Genomic DNA, 21,863 nt, shown 5'->3' with positions numbered 1-21,863 from the left:
ATGACTTCCATAGACATCAAAGAAGCGTACCTCCATGTGCCCATTCATCCGGCACATCGGAAGTTCCTGCGGTTTCACTTCAACGGCCGTCATTATCAATACCGGGCCTTGCCATTCGGCCTCTCCTCGGCCCCGCGCACGTTCACCAAGCTTCTGGCAGTATTGGCAGCCTCCCTTCGCTCAATTCCAATACGCATCAATTGTTATTTGGACGACGTATTGGTGCTGTCGTCCTCTCGAGATCAGGCCCTCCGAGACCTACAGGTCACGATGGACGCATTGCGGGACCATGGCTTTGTCCTCAATCTGCCCAAGAGCCACCTGCGCCCAACCACGTCCCTCCGTCATCTGGGAACCACCATCAACTCGATGTCGTGCGAGGTTTTCCTGTCCCCGGAAAGGAGGCAGAGCATATACCGCCTAGCGCATCATGCGCTATCCCATCGGCGAGTACCGCTGCTGTCGCTTTCCAAACTGCTAGGGAAGATGATCTCCTGCATCAGCGTGGTGCCCTGGGCCAGGTTCCATGCGCGTCCTCTCCAGTGGTTCCTGCTGCCCTTCCAAAGAGCGCATACCAGTCATTCCCACATCAAGGTGTAGCTCCCGGGCAAGGCCAGGCGGTCCCTGCATTGGTGGATGTCGTCCAGGCTCCTCAGGGGATGTCCATTCAAGGAGCCGGACCGCGTTCAAGTTACAACAGACGCCAGCTTATTCGGATGGGGGGCCCATGCCCTGGACAAGGTGGCCCAAGGTCGATGGTCGGATCAGGAGCTGGCGAACAGCATAAACTGGCTGGAGTTGCGGGCCATCCGTCTGGCTCTCCTGGAATTTCGGGACATTGTATCTCATCACCATGTGTTAATCCTGACCGACAATGTGGCCTCCAAGGCTCACATCAACCGCCAAGGGGGAACGCAGTCCAGAGCTCTGATGCTGGAAGCGGAAAGGTTGTTCCATTGGGCGGAGCCCAGACTCTCATCGATTCGGGCGGAGCACATCTCGGGCGAAGCCAACACTCAGGCGGACTGGCTGAGCAGAGCGACTGTGGATCAGGGGGAGTGGCAGCTCCACCCCATTCTCTTCCAGGAGCTCTCTCGCCGCTTCGGCCTGCCCGAGGTGGATCTGTTCGCTCACCCGCGCAACGCACAACTTCCCCGGTTTTACTCCCGATACCAGGCTCCGGGGGCGGAGGGGGTAGACGCTCTACGCAGCCGTTGGCCGGCCGGCCTTCTCTATGCCTTTCCTCCTCTCCCGATCCTTCCGTCGGTCATTCAGAAGATATTGACAGAACAGGCGGAAGTCCTGCTGGTCGCTCCAATGTGGCCCAGACGTCCCTGGTACGCAGACCTCGTCCATCTGTCCGTTTCGCGTCCTTGGAGGATCCCGGACGACAAGATTCAGCTCCACCAAGGGGCTCTCCGGCACCCGGGCCCTCAGCTGTTGCAGTTAGCCGTGTGGCACGTGAGCGGGAGATGCTAGCGGCCCTCCACTATTCAGACGAAGTCATCTCTACAATTCAGGCGGCCCGTCGCCCGTCGACTACCCGTATTTACGAAGCTACCTGGCAGGCCTTCTGCCGCTGGTGCCGACGCACCGGGGTCGATCCCATCAAGGCCTCGGTGCCCCAGGTTCTGGATTTCTTGCAGTCCGGCCTCAACAAGGGGTTGGCACCAAACACACTTCGCCGTCAGGTCACAGCCTTGTCAACGGTGGTCGGGGGTGGCCAAGGCCGCTCCTTATCCCAGCACTTGCGAGTTCGAACCTTCCTTAAGGGTGCTTCCAACTTACGACCGCCGACGGTACATCGTTATCCCACGTGGGATTTGACCTTGGTTCTCAGGGCCCTTACAGCTGCCCCCTTTGAGCCTCTACACTCCATCAGCCTCCGCTTGCTGACACTCAAGACGGCTTTCCTGGTGGCCATAACATCGGCCAGGAGGGTGTCGGAGCTAGCAGCCCTTTCGGTTCGTGCGGATCTTTGCATCTTCCACCCGAACAAGGTAGTGCTTCGTTTGGATCCGACCTTTCTTCCAAAGATAAATTCATTGTTTCACAGAACTCAAGAACTTGTCCTGCCGGACTTTTGTCCTCACCCGTCTCATCCGCGGGAACGACAGTGGCACCATCTGGATGTGCGCAGGGCTCTTCGTCGCTATGTGAAGCGCACGGCGTCGTTCCGAAGATCGGAGGCCCTGTTCGTCTCCTTCCAGCCATCTTCAATGGGACAGAAGGTGTCCTCCCACACCATCGGCCGATGGTTGAAAGCTTGCATTGCGTTGGCATATGACACCCACTCCAGACCGGTTCCAAGGCGAATCACTCCTCATTCCACCAGGAGTGCGGCCACCACAGCGGCCTGGGCGACGCAAGCGTCCGTGGAAGAGATTTGCAGGGCGGCCACTTGGGCATCCCCCTCGCCCTTTATTCGCCACTACAAGATTGATGTCTTCGCCTCGGCCGAGGCGTCCTTTGGGCGGAGAGTGTTGCAAAGGGTCCTTCCGTCTGCGGAGGAGCCTGACCAGCCTAGCTCCCGCCCTGGGAGTTCATTGCTTTGATATATCCCATGATTGGATTCCCGGAGCAGCACACAGGAGAATGACCGTTGTCTTACCTGAACGGTCCTTCTATGGGTGCTGCGAAGGGAATCCAAACCCGCCCGCGGCTTCGGCTGGTCAGGGCTCCATTTGACTGTGACTAGTTACTGACTGGACTTGACTCCGTAGTGCCGGATGACTTGCGGCTTGTTGAGGATTGACATAATGCTTCTTCGGTGGACTTCGTAATAAGAACTGGAGAGGAAGCGGAAGTCCAGTCAGAGGAGGCGTAACTTTGATATTTGCATACTCAGTCTCAAGGCTAGAAGGCTAAGTTAACCCATGATTGGATTCCCTTCGCAGCACCCATAGAAGGACCGTTCAGGTAAGACAACGGTCAATCCCCATGATTACGCAGTCAAATTTACTTGATCAACATTCAGACACCGGGCAAGTCAGGTGTATTTAGGACTGTTGGAATGTCCCGGGATCACGTCATTCCCTTTTGCGACCTTCTGACAAGCAAAGTCAAGTAGGGAAGCCAGATTCACTTAGCAACCCTGTGACTAACTTAACTGGAGTCATTCACTTAACTGTGGAAGAAAGATCATAAAATGGGGCAAAACTCACTTAGCAACTGTCTTGCTTAGGAGCAGAATTTGGGGGTTCAATTGTGGTTGTAAGTCAAGGACTACTTTATTCCACATCAAGCATTTTTTTTCCGTAGCTAGGATCTGTGCCTATGTATGTTCACAGATTTTTGTTGTGTTCTTATATAGAGTGGAATACTAAATCCTTCAGTAAATGAGGGTGGAACATTGGAAGATGGGAAAAGGGCCAAGCTTCTTTTGGTGATAGAAGTTTTCTTTTTTCAGCATTTTGTGATGGGGGTGGGGGTTTGCCTCTTCAATATACTTCTCTTATTCAACAACTGCAACTATGATGGCCAGAAATATGTAATTACTGCAAAAAAAAACAACTCCTGAGTATGTAATTATACCTTTTAGCCACATTATTGTGTTTATAAAATACAACCACATGACGCCACACACACACACACACACCACACATATTACAAGAGTGGGCCTAGTTTTCAGTTTCTGCGTTCTTGTCTTTTTCCAGCTGGAGCAAGGGGAGCGGCGCGTCACCCGTGGGCGAGGCCGAGACTCAGAGCGGCGGCGGAAACGCAAGACAGAGCGTGGCGATTGCCCAGCCCTGCCTAAGGAGGAATTGGAGCCAAAGAAGATCCGGGCGGCAGACCCAGCGCTGTCCCAAGGTGGCGCTCCCCCTGCAGCAGGCACAGACTGCAGCCACAATGGAGTTGGAGTAAGTGAAGAAGAAGGATGCCACCGAGTTGTCTAGGGGTGTTTGCAGGGCAGGTAGGGCTTTTTGTAAGGGGCTGGCTAGTTCCCTAACATGTAATAATTGTCTTCCCTAGCAGTTGTGACGGCTAGAAGATGCCTGGATTTCTCCTTCCTGGACTCTACTGCACTGTAAGGGACTCTGGCAGCCCCAGGTCACTCAGTTGGCTTGACTAGCACTCTGCATGGGGAGGCGCCCAGCCCTAGAAGTTGCGGCTGCCATCTCCCCCCACCCCCAGGACTTGGCACTGGCCCTGCATCAGACTATTTTTCAGATGATGTAATATTTTATTTTATTTTTCTCCTTTTGTATTGTCGATACTGCGGAAAGGGGAGGCATTGCAGGGGTCACCAACAAGCAGGGCCCGTGTTCTCTTTGGCAGAAGCAACTGAGGGGAACCACCGCGTTGCTGCTGTAAGGACCGAAGCCTTGCAGAGATCCAGCACGGGTGGTAGAATGTGCTGGGACAGTGCCCAGCTCCTCGCTTCAGGCAGTGAAAGGAGTCGGGGCCTTTCCTGAGAGGAGCGTCCTCCTTTTTGTACCAGCATTCCCTGGATACCACAGGGACAGCACCTCCTGTTGCACAGAGGGGCAGCTCTCCCTAGACACCCCTATCCTCCTCCTGGTACCTGTTGGGTTTTATAGGAATTGGGGTAACCACTTTATTCTCTAGGGTGGTGGAAAAGGCAAGGAATATTTTAGTTCCACTCCAGCCACTACTCCACCCTCATCGTCCCACCCCCCCAAATCATGGGCCCCATACTGCCTCAGGCTCTGACACTAAAAAACCTTTTGTCTTTCTCTTTTTAGTGTTTTCCTTTATTTTCTCCAGCAGAGAAGGGTGGGATGTTGGGGGTAGGGAGGGGTGTGTTATTTTATTGTATTATGATTTTTTTATTATTATTATTAAACTTTGGAGGTTAACAAATTTACTTGGATCTTGGGATAAAGACGACCTGGTCAGTTAGAGTTGCTGGTGGCAGTTGTGAGCATGCCCAGTTTCACACAACATATTGTCAGTACTGTAGCTTGTTTTCTAATTTCCTACTATGTAGGAGCATGACCATAGAGTAATGAGAAGCCCTGAGTATCTTGTTTCCTTGTTTCCAACCTGAATTTTTGTATCATGGTTCTCAGTGAGGTGTAGTGTGAAATCGCCCTTTCACATTACTAATAGTTGTTGTAGATAATTCTATTTTGTTTCTCCAATTGTTAGATACACATAATTAGAGAATTGCAATTTTTGCAAAAAATAATATATTGCCAGTGACAAAAAGCTATTAGGAACAAATCTTTCATACCAATGAAAAGTAATAAAATTTCCTGAAATATTTCAGAAACAAACAAAAAACCATCCAGAGAAGGAGTAGGACCAGTAGGTGAAGACAAAAAAGTAGAAATATGATAAGGCAAGTGAGTAGAACATGAATTCTGTCAGTTTTCATTTCAGATGAATTTAAGAATCATTTTGGAGAATGCACCTTTAAAAATATGCTAAGCAGAGGTAATCAGAGGGCTCGTGATAATTAAAAGGAGAATCTGTTAATATCAGCTGGGCTACATATTATTTAACCACGATTTCTTAATTTTAATATAAAAGTTTGAGCTAAAATGTATGACTTATAAAAAGTGGCATTTTCTGTATATTTGTAGAAAGCATTATTATATACTAAAGGTAGTTGAATACACCTTGGGCAAGCCTAAGAGGAACTAGCATGGATTCTGTGAGAGAAAAATCTTAGAATTCTGTGTCTCAAATGTGAAATTAGTGATCATCGAGAGATCATTGTGTACTTGAAATTTTCAGATGCTTTTCACAAAAACCTCATACCAAAGCTTACGTTGAATGAGAGGGTATATCTTCCCATGCCTCAATATTTATCTCGGAAAAAATGCAAGTAATGACACCAAAATACTCTGTTGAATTTAAGAAATGAGGCATAGCAGAAATAAATAGGGAATAGCCAAGTTGACACCTGGGTTTAGATTATGCAATCCCAACCAGCCTGGAAAAGAGCTTCGAAAGAGCTTCCCATCATCACATACTCTGGGATTCATTCCATGAGCTGTAGTGATAACCCCCCCTGTCTCCCCTCACTCCCCATGTCCAGTGGCTTTTTAAAAATATTGCCTTCTTCGGGAATAAAGCTGGTAAGACCTATCAACAGTGCAGAGTAAATGCAATTTAAATTTGTATTACAATTGGGGGTTGATGGCGCGCAGAGTATGGATCAACGGTAGATGAAACTTGGTTTGATCTGATACAGAATCTGTTGGTTCTTGTTCTGGAAGAGCTCATAATCTGCAAGGGTCTTAACCATTTCTGTTAAAATCATCAGAAGGTGGAGGTAATAGAGATCATGTCTTTCTGCCATCAAAAGATACTTCCTCCAAAGAAGTTGCAACTGCTATTAATACTGAACTAGCATCTGTAATGGGTAAGCGCTTCCTGCTTTCTTTTGACTGAAAAGCAGTTGGTATATATATATATAATATATATTAATATATACATATACTGGCATTTGTGCCCACTGTGTCACCAAGCCCAGATATTCTGTATGATTCAGTTATAGGCTGGACAAAAGAGAGGAACGGTGTGAGTACTTCCATTGAAGCAAGGGTTCCGTTTAATACCTGTGGCATAGGCGGTACTCGGGATAAACCACTAAACCCATTGTTAACATTGCCCCATTTCAGTTCGTGGCAATCAGGGCTTGATTCTGACGAGGCTGGGTCTTAAAAAACTACTTGTAAGGTTGGGCTCACTGTGCATGGAACTGTTCTTCCTTTCACAAATCCACAATGGCCCTTTTCCATTTTGTTTAGAAAATAAACTGGTATTTTATTTTCTGCTACATGCTTCTGCAGCATAGGGTTAATAAAACGATGGCGTTAATGTTGAAGGAAGCCCCACAGTTTTCCTTCTATGATGTGAGAGAATGGCATAAGGTTGGGAATGAATACTGTTAAAAAAAAAAAAGAAGAAGAAGAATGCCAAAGCCTTTGCAATTAGCACTGGCCACTTTTCCATTTCAGCAAAGAGCCAGTAAGCCCTGGTCCTAAAAACCCTGGAATTAGCCTGGACACACCGCACCCCACACTTTTGTTAGCAATAGTGTTGTCCCCTCAATCTGGAGGAAGCAAAGAGGTTTTTTCCCCATCTCTGGATCCACTCAGCTCTTTACAAAGAGTCCACTGGAATGTCATTCTCTCGCGCCAAAGATTAGGTCAAAGCCCCTCCCTGCCCACTGTCTTCCATCCAGCTCAGCTTCGAGGTGGAGTTTGATGCGCTGCCCATGCCTTGGAGCGGTGGTGGTGGTGGTGGTGATGGTGGGGGCGGTGGTTGTGGGGGCGACGGCGGGTGCTGGTGCTTTGCGAGTGATGGGGACTACTGGTGGTCCAGTTCAATGAGTGCTGCTGAGCAGCTCTGTACCAGTTGGACTGCTGTTCAGAACTCCACAGACTGGGCCCAGTATGGGACTGGTGGCCGCCTTGGCTGTGCTGGATATCCTGGGCTCTGTTGAACTGTTGCCAGTAGCTCTCACAAATCCCCAGGGTAGGTGTCTCTTCCGAGGTGATGGCCCCCTCCAGCAAAGCCCGCGGAAGGACATGCAGACGAAGCCGCCGCAGCGTGTGGCGAAAGCGATTCTCGGTGCCCACGCATTGGTAGAGCCCACTGTCGGATGGCATCACTGGTCCTAAAAGCACACCTTGAGGTGTTTGAAGCAATATGCGATCCCGGGGCAACTGGGAAGGAAAGAGTGTGTGACATAATTGAAATTACTTTGCTTTTTCGATTCGCATCTTACTCAGCCGTTTCGCTAGTCCAGTGATGGAGAACCTATGACACGCGTGTCAGTGCTGACACGCGTAGCCATTTGGGGTGACACGCACAGGATTTCATGCGATTCATCCTCGGCTCCTGCACGGCCGCCGAGGATGAAAGAATCTGTGCTGGAGGAACGGGGGGGGGGGCGGGACGTGTGATCTCCCCCGCCCACACTCACTTACTGTATCGCCACCGCCCCTTTCTGAGCGCAGGGGCTGCTGGTAAGGCGTGCGTGCTGTGCGCCCACACGTCATCAGCGCGGCGAGGGAGGACCCGCAGGAGAGGAGCGCGGGAACAGTGCGCGCCTCTCTCCAGTCAGGCCGGCACAGAGAGTCTACTTCTGGGACTGTCGGTTACGACCGCACCACAGCAGGGAAGTAGTTTAAACTATAAATTGCGCAAAATTATGTTTTTGTCGAAGTGACACACAACGCGAGTTATGCTCGATTTTTTGCTGATTTTTGACACACCACGCCAAAAAGGTTGCCCATCACTGCACTAGTCGGTGGCCCTAGTCTGCATAAGCCGTAATGTGGTTGTTTTTTTTATCTAACCAAGCGTACGCGAGTGTGATTACGGGTTTTGTGAATTCAGCCAAGTCTCAGTTGCCAACTTCATGAGACAGCGACTTTAGATTCTGTTTTATAGCAATAGCAATAGCAGTAGACTTATATACCGCTTCATAGGCCTTTCAGGCCTCTCTAAGCGGTTTACAGAGAGTCAGCATATTGCCCCCAACAATCTGGGTCCTCATTTTACCCACCTCGGAAGGATGGAAGGCTGAGTCAACCCTGAGCCGGTGAGATTTGAACCGCTGACCTGCTGATCTAGCAGTAGCCTGCAGTGCTGCATTTAACCACTGCGCCACCTTGGCTTTTCTTACACCCCCCCCCCCATATGATCAGATTCTTCCAATCCTCGGTTTCAAGTTCCCACAGTATCGGCGCACACAGCGCAAGGCCGCACGCGGGAGTGTTGAGCAGGACTTACCACTTTGCGTTTGGTGGAATCGTCTGTTTGCGTGAGCCACTTGATGGTCGCGTGGGGAGACCGGGGTTCACACTCCAGAAATACGCTTCCTCCTTCTAGTCCGTATTGGATCTGTTCACTTAATTGCTGTTCTGCTGTGATGGGGGCAGGGGGACCGGGAGGGGAACAGCATTCCTTGAGTTCTGAGACCCCCACTGCATTTCAGTAAAGGCTGGAAGTAGACAGTCCACTAAGCACAAGTCTGGCTTCCAACAAGTTGTTGCTGTAAAAATATTTCATCCAAACCCACCCAGTTTCTGCTAAAACGAACACAAGAGGACTGCTCCTTTTTGACTCCTTTCTAAAGTACTGTGCTACTATAACCTCCTATCTACGTTCTTCCAACTTTTACCAGGGAAGAGAGAACAAAATTCAAGGATTTCTCCCAACGTGAACGCTGTTAAAAATTAAGCTTTTGTAGGAAATGGTCCTGGGATGCAGTAGACATTATAAAAACCTGTCACCCATTGTGTTGTCCTGGTCAGAGCAAGGACAATTTAATAGTTGTCCACTGTAAAAATGTGTGCAAAGCAGACTCCGGGTTAAAATTTCAAGCACTACAAAGGCAACAAAATAAAAGGTTGGTTTTTTTGCAATACAGCTCTTGCCAGTGTCTGTGCTATCTTGGGCTGATGGGAGTTGAAGTCCAAAAACATCTGGAAGTTATTAACAATGTAATCTACCCAGGACCGCTTAGAAGTAGGCCCCTTTTCATTCCCCAGAAGTTTGAAGAGAGCGTGTCCACAATTACAGTCTTATAGGAGCATACAGTCTGTTTCTAGGCGTCTTCCTTTCTGCCTGTTTTTTTTTTTTTAATTGTTAATAAAGTGATACAGATTCTGCCACATAAAGCGGAGTTACCCAAGTGTGATGGCTTTATTGTGCAATGGGGAACCGGTACCAAAAAAAAGGCATCACTTTCTCTTTGTGGATCAATAAGACACACTTTTTCCATGGATCAGCTGTGCAAGGGAACAATTTACAAGGTGGGAGTGGGGAGTGATAATCAGTGGGCAAGTATATATAGCAATAGCAGTTAGACTTACATACCGCTTCATAGGGCTTTCAACCATCTCTAAGCGGTTTACAGAGTCAGCATATTGCCCCCAACAACAATCCGGGTCCTCATTTTACCCACCTCGGAAGGATGGAAGGCTGAGTCAACCCTGAGCCGGTGAGATTTGAACAGCCGAACTACAGAACTGCAGTCAGCTGAAGTAGCCTGCAGTGCTGCATTTAACCACTGCACCACCTCGGTTCATGTTTGTGAGAAGTTGAATATGCAGTGTGTGTGTAATGGGGGGGAGAGAGAGAGAGAAGAGAAAGAAAGAATATGAGATATATGAGATATATGAATATAAGACAATGACTTTGGATTCGGCCACTGCCGGCTTCAGGAAAGTTGCTCGTAAAAGAGATGCAATCTGGGTTAAGGGAATAGTTTAAGCCAAGTCACAAAAATATGAGCTCTGTTCAAAACACGATGCACTTACAAACTGCATCAGGAAGAGTAGCTTAATAGGTGGAGCCCTTTTATTTGCAGAAGACGTGCTAATAAGGTTATCCAAGGAGCCTAAATGAAGAAGCCATGTGCCTTTTGAGTGAGAATTTTATCAGTTCCCATGGAAATTAAGTTACCAAAAAATAGGATGGTGGAAACGATGCACTGGTGTTGAGGTCCACTTCGTGTAATTTTCTTGGTTGGGCTACAGAAACACCATCTGGACTGTTTCTCAATGTCCTCAGTCTAGCCAAGCATCTGAAAGAGGTCACTCTAACTCTCCAGAAGCTACACTAAATGCTCCATGGAGAGAGAATCACTAGAGCTACTGCTAGGCTTTGCACCACAATGCACGATTCATTTTTCCTTTACAGATTTAGCTACGCAGCTGTCTGACATAAGAAATGGCTTATGTGTGAAGTCCACAATTCACTATTCCAATAACCAGGATGGTTTGTTTTAGAAAACAAAATACCAGATAGCAATAGCAGTTAGACTTATATACCGCTTCATAGGGCTTTCAGCCCTCTCTAAGCGGTTTACAGAGTCAGCATATTGCCCCCAACAATCCGGGTCCTCATTTTACCCACCTCGGAAGGATGGAAGGCTGAGTCAACCTTGAGCCGGTGAGATTTGAACCGCTGAACTGCAGATAACAGTCAGCTGAAGTGGCCTGCAGTACTGCACCCTAACCACTGCGCCACCTCGGCTCTCCAATAAGTTCCCCAAGAATGGTTTCCTCTTATCTGCCTAGCGGTAGATACATCTACTATCACCTTCTATGTTGTTGCCCAATTTGACTTTTGCAACTGGGGGGGAGAAGCAACGCCAACTGAAATATGAGGTGCTGTATTCAGAAAATCTAAATAGATAAAACCCAAAACATGACAGCCCTTTTAGAAGTCAAAGTTAAAAAGAGAGCCCCAAAAGCAGTAAAGGAGATAGATGCAACGGAGAGAAAAATCCATGAAACGAGACATCAACGAAAAGGTATAAATCGCTTTCCCCAACTTGATGCCCTTCAGACATCAGTATCTGATATTCTCTAATCTCCTCTGGGAGACAAGTGAACAAACATTACTAAAGCAGGAAGAGCCCCACTACTTAACATACAAATGCAGGAAAGTCTTAAAGATTATTAATTCCAGTTGTAAATGTCAAGGAGCTGATACCTAATTATAGCTGTGTAAAATCGATGTATCCGGCTTTCAATAAAGGTATGAAAATAGCTTGAGGTGGGGCGGGGGGGAAGCACAGGAAGAGCTAAATTAAAATGCAGTGCTTTTATTCAGATAAACTTTATTTCCCACTACAATTTCGCATCGTTTCCAATATATGCCGGGCCAACAGGCACGCAACTTATCCTTGTTTCCGTTCCAGGAGACAGCCAACTGCTGTTTCCTCTAGCGTGCCTAGCCATCGGGAGACAAAGAGGATTCCTGATTTCCCAATACTTCCATGCTCCAGAGAGGAAGATAAACAATTCGGAAAGAACCAGGAAACTTGTATAATTTCTCTAGCAATAACTAAATTAATTTTCCAATCGAGTAGCTTCCAGATGTGTGGATATTCCAGCCTCCAGTCCCTTAAGTTGCGATCACTACGTCAAGCTAATAATGTGTATTTACATAATATGGCACTAATATCAGCATGCACGGATGTTGACACAAGTTAACACAACTGCATTTCTTTTGCGACTCCCTACAAATTATCCTGTTCCAAGAAGCTTCAACCCTGCTTTCTCTTTCTAGAAGAATGGGTCTTATAGTTAGCCAATTTCCTGAATGGGAATAACAGGAGCAATGAAATCTGCCTAATCTATAGCAGATAATTGGTGCACCCAGCCAAATATTGTCTAAGTGGCAACAACGTTCCACCTTGCAACTATCAGGTATCTCCTGATCGTGACCCGTCAAAACCGCGCTCGACTAAGCCGCGCCCAATTAAACTGCGTTGCTGACGTCATCAACAGGGCGACAACAGCCAGCGCGGAGAAAGAAGGGTGCTTTAAATAGCGCTTTGAAAGCAAGCCGATTCAACTTAAGGTAAGGGTTAGCTTTAGGGTTAGCTTTAGGGTTAGCTTTAGGGTTAGCTTTAGGGTTAGGTTAATGGTTAGGGTTAGGGTTAGGGTTAGGGTTAGGTTAAGGGTTAGGATTAGGTTTAGGGTTAGGTTTAGGGTTAGGTTAAGGGTTAGGTTTAGGGTTAGGTTTAGGATTAGGTTTAGGGGGGTTAGGTTTAGGTTTAGGGGTTAATTTTAGGTTTAGCGTTTACAGCATGCTTCTGTCTCCGCGCTGTTGTCGCCCTGTTGATGATGTCAGCTACGCGCTTTCGTCGAGCGCGGTTTAGTCGAGCACGGTTTTGTGGTGGACCTCTCCTGATAGTTCTTAAAATGTGAAATGCCAAGATTCCTTTTGGCACACAAAGCAGGTATGTTTTCCATGGAATAATGGTTATACGGGTAGTCCTTGGTTAACAATCATTTGTTTTTGCGAGTGTTCAAAGTTACAATAGCACTGAACTAGGAGGCCCATGGATGGTTCTTGAAATTGTCACCATTGCAATATCTCTGTGGTTCCTGTGATCGCTATTTGCAACCTTCACTATCAGCTGTAGATGAACAATGTCAATGAGGATTCACCTAACAGCTGTAGCTGGAATTGCTGGAGCTACCATTGTAAGTCAGTGCCTTCATGATGTTGCACTTTATGACTGTGTCACTCAGTGACAAGAGTCCCAATTACCATGGATAACCAAGGAGTACCCATACTTCAATTATCTTTCTTTAAAGCATAAATTTTGCAGATGTGTGCTGCCAACATCCAGAGGATGTGCAAAGAATGAATGTTTTTACGGTTCCACCACAAATCCGCGGTAAACTAAAGCGCGCTTGACGAAAGCGTGTACGTGACGTCATCACAGCGCGCCGAAAACGGCACGCTGTGAGCGGTAAATTTAAAATTAACGCGAAAACCTTACCCTAACCCCCCCAAACCTAACCCTTAACCTAACCCTAAACTTAACCCTAAACCTAACCCTTAACCTAACGCTAAACCTAACGCTAACCCTTAACCTAACCCTAAACCTAACCCTAACGCTTAACGTAACCCTAACCCTAACCCTAACCCTTAACCTAACCCTAACCCTAAACCTAAACCTAACCCTTACCTTTATGTGAATCGGCTTGCTTTAATTTAATTTTAATTTAATTTATTTTTAATTTTATTTGTCGCGCTGCTGATGACGTCACATACGCGCTTTGATCAGGCGCGCTTTAGTGGACCACGGTTTTGACGGGTCACGGTTTTTACAATCTTTTTGCTGTTATCTAGTGAACGTTTTTTACAGCCTAGATTTGTTAGCCTTCCTGTTACTCCTCATTTAAGAAGAAAATCTGACTGGAGTTGCGCAGATCGACCTTAGAGTTAAGTTTGCTTTAAACTTTTACTTCTTTGCCCTGTTTCCTCCAAAAATGCTGACCACTAGAGATCCTAACCTGTGGAAGGGATGTGAGAAAAATGTGCCTTTTCATCTTCTATGCCAGTCTGTTCCCCAGCTTGCTAAATTACTTCCGTGCCCATTATAAAAAACAAACAAACCAATATTTGGTTGGCAAGTAGACACTGACAACCATTCACAGGCAGATCTGGAGAGACTTACCCTTGGCATTAAATCCACGGCATTGCCTCAGGGGATCGCCATGCTTGATATCCTGGCGGCGGCTCCTCCTGGCCAGAGACAAAAGATACACCCTTCATTGCTCACTCTCTCTCTCTCTCTCTCTTACGCAGCAACTGAGGAAAGACGTTCACAACAAATACGATGTGATTCCTCCCCGTATGTTTCCTCTTTATGACTTGAGGGTCACTTTCAGATGAGCAATGCCATCCTCTTGTCTTCAAAGCAACATTAATGCACAATGGTCTTGTTCACAACACTTGCTAACCAAGGAAGGGTAAGGGCTGAGGCAAACAGGAAAACTCAGTGAGGCAATTAATCCAGAGAGGATTGGTTTTGGCTTCAAACAGACCTAGATTTGTTTAGAGCTAAACTAAGTTCCCTCAGTAGACCAAATTACCTGAAAATTAACTGACCCTTTCAATGCCCGTTTCTTCTCTCGGGCACTTCATCTCAATTAGCATTTCCTTTCCACAGGGGTACACAAGCAATGTTAGTGTGGAAAAACAGAATAAGTTAGGGAATGGGGGAAGTGATACTGCCTTGCTGTTATTAATTGCACCAAATACATGAGAGAGAGAGAGAGAGAGAGAATATATATATATATATATATATATATATATATATATATATATATATATATATATATATATATATATATATATATATATATATATATATATATATATATATACATACATATACATACATACATACATACATACATACATACATACACATACATACATACACAGGTTCTAATCCCAGTAAGGGTATGGCTAGCTGATGAGAGCTAAATAGCTTGAAATAGATCTATACTAGTCTCCCTTTATTTATTTATCAGCACAAATACAACATATATATATGTTGTATATATGATAAATAAATAAAGGGAGACTAGTATAGATCTATTTCAAGCTAGTTAGCTCTCATCAGCTAGCCATACCCTTACTGGGATTAGAACCTGGGCTATATTACATATTAGGCAGACGTCTTAGCCATTAGGCCACAGGCTCTGATCCGTTATCAGCCAAGCCAGGGTGAAAGGTATCTAATAGATACCTTTCGTGTATGTATGTATGTATGTATGTATGTATGTATGTATATAGTTTTGTAATATAAACCAAATATAAACGGATAAGAGCCTGTGGCCTAATGGCTAAGATCTCTGCCTAGTATGCCTAGTGTGCAATATAGCCCAGGTTCAAATCCCAGTAAGGGTATGGCTAGCTGATGAGAGCTAAATAGCTTGAAATAGATCTATACTCTATACTAGTCTCCCTTTATTTATTTATCAGCACAAATAAAAAAACATATATATATATATATATATATATATATATATATATATATATATATATATATATATATATATATATATATATATATATATACACACACACACACACACACACACACACACATATACATATACACACACACAGACACACCATATTGTAGGAATACAACTGCTAATGAACAATATAATTTCAAACTTCAAACCTGAAGTTTTTTTTATTAGGAATTATGTCTGTGAAATACAAAAAAGAAATCCAGTATTTAATACTACATATAATTACAGTGGCAAGGATTGCCTTTGCCCAGAAATGGAAAAACAAATTAATCCCAAGCGAAGATGAAATAATAAGAAAGGTTATGGACTGTGCCGAAATGGATAAACTAACTAAAGAAATCCAGGGAAAAGAAGAATCAGAATTCTACCAGATATGGGATAAATGATATAGGTGGATGGAGGAAAGAAACAAAAATCAATGAAGGAATATAATAAAACTCAAAAAACAATAGTTATGAGTAATATAAGAGGGTTAAGAATGGTGAAATCCAAATGAAATACAATAGAAGGGGAAATAATATAAGGTGAGCGGTATCAATTGATGATTGCTATTATAAAGAACAGAAAGCTCCTGTTCGTATTGTATAAATGTGTACGTCTAATTTTTGTGTGCGTGTATTTTACATGTTTGTTAATAAAATCTTTTTTCAAAAAATTCAATCTCAACAGAGGGTGTTTTCCCGAGTAGGTTACGTCATGTCCCTAGATAATTCCTCATTTGGGGAAAAAGAGGAGGAAGACACACAGGATGGGTGGAATGGAACCAAATTAAGACCTGAAAAAACATCAGTTTTATTGATATAACCTAGAGACGTAGAGATTGTCTTAGGAAAGATGTTTCTTGAAAATAGGAAACTTGGAGGCTTTCATTATCAAAAGCTTGGATTGGGTGGAATCTCATAAGCACGCATGTACAAATAACTCTTCTTTTCTAATCCCTCCAGTGTTTGCTTATACAGAGTGTACTAAACATCAGTTCCCATGGACAACCTATTATATAAATTACATTTAAATGTTCAAATTGGTTGCCATTTTCTTCTAAATGCTACTCAACTCTTTTGATGAATGACCTTTAAACACTCCCTAAGTACAGTAAAACTTTATCTGGAGAAAAAAATAATAAAATATGCCCTGATTGGCTGGGGGGACCTGACTTTTGGGTTAATTTATGTATGTATGCATGTATGCATGCATGTGTGTGTGTGTGTGTTTATAGAGAGATACAGATTTATAAATATGTAGAGATCCAGTAAACACAGACAAACACACGTTTTCTGTTTCAGTTGAAAAAAAAAAGAACTCAAGCAATTCTTTGATTTGCTGTGCTCAACCTTCTCTTTTAGTGGACTGACTCCAAATTCTGTTGTCTTGAGACGACTCAATTTTTCTTGCCATGTGTACAAATCTGCCTTGACTCATGTCTCTGTTTATCTGTGCATGACTTAAAGTCTGCCTCTTGATTATACTGTAAGGTTAACCCTCTGCTTGTCAGCTAAACTGCTCTGATTGCTGTCCTTGTCAGCAATGCAGCAGGGCAAGGCCATCTTGGTGAAAAAGAGGAAGATGGGTCAGGCTGGGAACAGCTAAAATCCAGGCCAAGGGTATTAGGATTGGTCCTGCCCCATGCTGCTTCTCGCAGGCGATTGACCGGATAGACGTGCTCGTTCAATGCAATTCCGGCTCTCTCACAGAGACACACACACACAGAATTCTGACCCCGGTTGGCTTTGCCTCCAAACTCTGCAATGTGAATTAGCAGTTTTGGAAACTGACCTTTTGGCTGTGTGACTGTAGCGGGCACAACGTTGCCCATCCCATGCGCAGTAGGGGTCCCGAGCCAGACAGCAATCAGCACAGGCTTCACCATATTCCCGGCATCGGTGGAGAGTCAACTGGGAAACGCCCATGTCAGAGGAGACATAGAGCTGTTGCTACAAAAAGAGGAGAGTGGGATAAACCTGGGCCTTTGCTACTCATTCCACTGTTCCCACATCCCTTTGCCTGTGATGAACTGGAGGCATTATTCCTTCCTCCACTGACAGGCAACTCTTATATAGTAACTTTTTAAAGGTAAAGGTAAAGATTCCCCTCGCTAGTCATTCCTGAATCTAGGGGGTGGTGCTCATCTCCGTTTCAAAGCAGAAGAGCCAGCGCTGTCCGAAGACGTCTCCGTGGTCATGTGGCCAGTATGACTCAATGCAGAAGGTGCACTGAACGCTGTTACTTTCCCACCAAAGGTGGTTCCTATTTTTCTACTTGCATCTTTTACGTGCTTTCGAACTGCTAGGTTGGCAGAAGCTGGGACAAGTAATGGGAGCTCACTCCATTATGCGGCTCTAGGGATTCAAACCGCCAAAGGGCCGACCTTTCTGATCGACAAGCTCAGCATCTTAGCCACTGAGGCACTTGGTGTCTTTGTGCCCTTTCTAATTCCTTGGCAATATATATATCCTGAACAACCACCTACTCGCTTTGAGGATATCCACAGTGTCTTCACTGGAGCTGGTTCCTATAAGGCAAAAAATAAGAGGGGGAGAAAACTTGAGAAGAGCAAAAAACGGTGAAGGTTAAACAACACAACAAGGGGCAGTCATGACTAGTCTTGTCTATTTGCTCACCCTGAACACCTCCACTTCCTCCAGAGTCAGTTCTTCCAGTATCCCTTGTTCCTTGGGCAACACAATCACCTTTTGCACTGTGCCTTGATCTGGAGAGAGAAGCATTAATCAGACAAGGCTTAGGCTACCCAGTGAAGGGCATAGGACCGATCCATTTCTGAGGATAATTAAGACAGCGCTGTTTACCTTCAAAACCCCCTCCTGTTTGGAAATGGAAAGAAAAGATGGTTTTGCTGCAAAGCCCCCTCCCTCTAAATAGCAATGAACTGAAATGGGAGCCTGGAGCAGGGGGGGGGGGGAAGGAATATGGGAACTATTTTACAGTGGGCTCCCCTTCTATGGAAATCTTTCCTTGAAAGCTGTAAATAGGAGTTTGCTTAAAAAAACCCTTTCTTGTCCCAATATTTTTTGGAAGATTGTGAGCAAATAGTGATTTATCTCAGATGTGAATTCAGCATTTATTCTATGCTTGAGGCACTTAATGGTCTATTTAGCTATAGTGCCTGGAATATTATCCCCAGCACTTTTTCAGAAGTTCCTCTGCTCCTGCCAAAAACCTCATAAACGTCCCATCCATCTTGGAGAGAAGGCCTTCTTCTCCGGGGCAGAAATCCAATGCTTTGCTCTCTCTGATTTTTAGAAAAGACACTAGAGCAATTCTCCTTCCCAGGATACTCTTTGCTCGTGTTCTTGGTTCTCCTGTTCTGCGTGGCACGACAAAACTGCGCTCGTCAAAATAGCGGCGACAAAACCGTGTCGCTAAAGCCGCGACGTCATCACCGCGACGTCATCACCACGGCGACAACAGCGCAGTGACAGAGGGGCGCTTTAAAACAGCACGGCGGCAGAAAGCCGATTTAAATTAAGGTAAGGGTTAGGATTAGGTTTAGGGGTTTGGTTTAGGGTTAGGGTTAGGGTTAGGGTTAGGGTTAGGGTTAGGGTTAGGGTTAGGGTTAGGTTTAGGGTTAGGTTTAGGGTTAGGGTTAGGGTTAGGTTTAGGGTGCTGAGTGCTTCGGAAGGCGCGGATTTGCCCTCTGCGGTTATGTCGTCGCGCTAGGGTTGCCTTTTTCCTTAGCGCTTTGGACGGCACGGATTTGCCCTCCGCGCTTATGTCGGCGCAGATAAGGGCTTCGCGGTATTGTGGGTGAACCCCTGTTCTGTTGTATCCTATCAAGTGGGATGCCTTGATTTAATTCTCCAGCTTTGTCAACTATTCTGATAATTTGGCTAAAGAAAACATATTTTTTCTGCAATTTGTCAATTTAATTTTCTTTTAACAAAGCTTGCCTAGTTCCACTTAGTTACTATAATCAGCTTGGTGGTTTAACTACAACCTGCTAATGTAGAAGCCAACCCTGTCATAGCTGTTGGAATAATTTCCTCTATCTGATCTCACACTGTCCAATCATTTAGTAACTTTTAATTGGGTGTTTTCTTTGATTCTGATCTTGGGTGAATTGAATCTGGGTATATATTTGTTGATCTGACTGTAACTACTTTCTGTTATTCTCATAATTATTATTGAGAATCAGAAATAAATTTAGATTACAAGTCTTTTTGCCTTTTAGAATGAGAATAGCAATAGCAATAGCAGTTAGACTTATATACCGCTTCCTAGGGCTTTCAGCCCTCTCTAAGCGGTTTACAGAGTCAGCATATTGCCCACAACAACAATCCGCGTCCTCATTTTACCCACCTCGGAAGGATGGAAGGCTGAGTCAACCTTGAGCTGGTGAGATTTGAACAGCCAAACTGCTGAACTGCAGTCAGCTGAAGTGGCCTGCAGTGCTGCATTTAACCACTGCGCCACCTCGGTTCAGTGGTGAAACTAAAAAGCAGCTCCGGCCAGCCCCACAATCCAAGCTGGTTTCCCCAGGTGGAATTGCAAAGAGCTGGACATACCTGTGCCAAGGAAGAGCACCTCGTAGCGCCCATCCACCGCATCCACAAGATCCACAGCCAAGGTGGTGAAGCTGTAGGGGACATTGGTCCTCACCAGGAGGGGACGGCGCTGGAGGGGATAGACTGCATGGAACATCAAGGGATGGGCCCTCACAAAGGTTACCAGCTCATCCGAAAACTCCCGGGTGGAGCGAAGGCCGGGGGTGAAAGTTCCTCCGGGGCACTAAAAGAAGGAAAAACAATTCCATCAACTCACAACCGGAGAAAAAATGAAAGAATTAGGATTCGGGATATTTTTTTTCTTGCTCGCTTTACTCGGAATTAGAAGCGAGCCAAGAGGTTACTGGAAGGAGTTTACAGAACGGGAGGAAACAGGAAATGGAATCTTGAATCCTCGGAGAGTAAGATGTTTGGGACTCACGGCTCCCGGACGAGGGTAGGGCACACGTCCTGTGTACGGCCCCCATTGGTAGTTGTGTCCTTCCTTGTGGGCAAAGGGCCCATTGAAGACCGTCCGGATGTCAGCCATGGAGTAAACACAGACTGCCGAGCCACGGAACACCGACCTTGGAGGAGAAGAGGCAGAGCCAGAAGGACAGAGAAGGAGTGACGCTGGGATCTCCCGCACAGGCTCTCCCCAACCCCACCCCATGGGCTTCACTCACCCCAGGGTGGAGAAGACCCCATAGAGCAAAGGATGCTTCTCATCCTGAGTCGGCAAAAGGAAAACGTCACCTGGGGGAAGGAAACACACCAGTCGAGCACCTTGAAGGAGATGCATGTTCAGGGTTTGCATGCAAAGCTCTAGAGCGGCCTTCAGGGGTGGGTTTCTCGCCCCGTTCCATGCCGGCGGCATCCTCGTGCACGCGCGCGGTGCACGCATGCGTACTAGCATCTGCGTGACGCTCCAGCTGCTCCTGGAGGATCGCGCAGGCGCTGTATGCGTCCTGCGCATGCGTAGAAGCGCAGAACTCGTCAAAACCGGGTAAGGACCGCGGGCGGGCGGGCGCGCCCTTCGCCGTTCCCGGAAGTTACTTACTTCCGGGTTCGCCGAGCAACCGGTTCGCAGGGACCGCCGCGAACCGGTTGAAACCCACCCCTGGCCGCCTTTCTCAACCTTGGCCACCTGAAGATGTATGGACTTCAACACCCAGGGTTCCCCAGTCGGCATAGATGGATCTATTTCATGCTTGGAGGCTTTATCTTCCCCAACCTGGGATTCCTCCAGATGTGTAGGGATTGCCAATGCTCCCAGTTGCCAGCTGGCATGAGAAAGTTATTTTAAGAAACAAATGAAAGAGAAAGAACTTTCAATAAGTGTGTGTTTGTGTGTGTGTTTTGTGTGAATAGCCATTTTGTATACTTGATTCAAGGACTGTTTATAAAACGACCAGGACCAACAACACTGCCAAATCCAAATGGGTGCTAGATCAGGGGTCTCCAACCTTGGCAACTTTAAGACCTGTGGACTTCAACTCCTAGAATCCCTCAGCCAGCTCTGCTGGGAGTTTGCTGCTCTACATGGGGCTGTCCCTGAAGAGTGTTTGAAGACTGCAGTTGGTCCGGAATGCAGCCGCGCGAGCGATAATGGGTGTACCTAGGTACACTCATGTCATACCTATCCTCCGCGAGCTGCACTGGCTCCCCATTGGTCTCCGGACGCGCTTCAAGGTGCTAGTCGTTACTTTTAAAGCCCAACATGGTTTAGGACCTGGCTACCTGAGAGACCGCCTCCTGCCACATACCTCCCAACCGCCAATAAGAACACACAGGTTGGGCCTGCTCCGAGTACCGTCAACCGGACAATGCCGGCTGGCGGCCCCTCGGGGGAGGGCCTTCTCTGTTGCTGCGCCGGCCCTGTGGAATGAACTACCTGTAGAAATCCGTAGCCTTACCATTCTCCCGGCCTTTCGTAAAGCCACTAAGACCTGGCTGTTCCGGCAGGCCTGGGACTGTTGATTATATCCAGCCCCACTGGACTGGTTGTATGGTGTGTCAATTTTTAGCATGGTATTTTTTATCTATAATTTTTAAATAAGCTTTTTTTATCTTGCTTGTG

At 46.2% G+C, this 21,863-nt stretch overlaps 2 protein-coding genes across 8 annotated transcripts in view; one reads left to right on the top strand and one right to left on the bottom strand.

The window, feature by feature from the left end:
- KDM5C (lysine demethylase 5C) overlaps positions 1–4,824 on the top strand; it is a 31,796-nt gene extending 26,972 nt beyond the window's left edge. For 4 of the 5 annotated variants that reach the window (XM_014060757.2, XM_014060755.2, XM_087710841.1 and 1 more), the window contains 2 exons: positions 3,657–3,860; positions 3,973–4,824. In XM_014060757.2, the coding sequence (XP_013916232.2) occupies positions 3,657–3,860; positions 3,973–3,981 (213 nt within the window). In that variant the 3' untranslated portion in view covers positions 3,982–4,824. The remainder of the gene's footprint in view (positions 1–3,656; positions 3,861–3,972) is intronic. The other variant, XM_014060756.2, reaches the window with a different exon arrangement.
- Positions 4,825–6,500: 1,676 nt separating this feature from the next.
- The window catches only part of LOC106544480 (semaphorin-3F), a 37,248-nt gene continuing 21,885 nt past the window's right edge, over positions 6,501–21,863 (bottom strand). For 2 of the 3 annotated variants that reach the window (XM_087710838.1, XM_087710837.1), the window contains 9 exons: positions 20,470–20,539; positions 20,226–20,370; positions 19,805–20,027; positions 17,903–17,991; positions 17,752–17,793; positions 17,058–17,215; positions 13,913–13,980; positions 8,716–8,849; positions 6,501–7,643 (listed from right to left, as the gene is read on the bottom strand). In XM_087710838.1, coding sequence (XP_087566964.1) covers positions 7,161–7,643; positions 8,716–8,849; positions 13,913–13,980; positions 17,058–17,215; positions 17,752–17,793; positions 17,903–17,991; positions 19,805–20,027; positions 20,226–20,370; positions 20,470–20,539 — 1,412 coding nt within the window. In that variant the 3' untranslated portion in view covers positions 6,501–7,160. The remainder of the gene's footprint in view (positions 7,644–8,715; positions 8,850–13,912; positions 13,981–17,057; positions 17,216–17,751; positions 17,794–17,902; positions 17,992–19,804; positions 20,028–20,225; positions 20,371–20,469; positions 20,540–21,863) is intronic. The other variant, XM_087710839.1, reaches the window with a different exon arrangement.

The sequence above is a fragment of the Thamnophis sirtalis genome, unplaced genomic scaffold (assembly GCF_051295495.1).
Source record: "Thamnophis sirtalis isolate CommonGarterSnake01/CBP01778 unplaced genomic scaffold, rThaSir2_p1.2 scaffold_3, whole genome shotgun sequence".
Classification (NCBI taxonomy): domain Eukaryota; kingdom Metazoa; phylum Chordata; class Lepidosauria; order Squamata; family Natricidae; genus Thamnophis; species Thamnophis sirtalis.
This window is presented reverse-complemented; position numbering and strand designations above follow the sequence as displayed.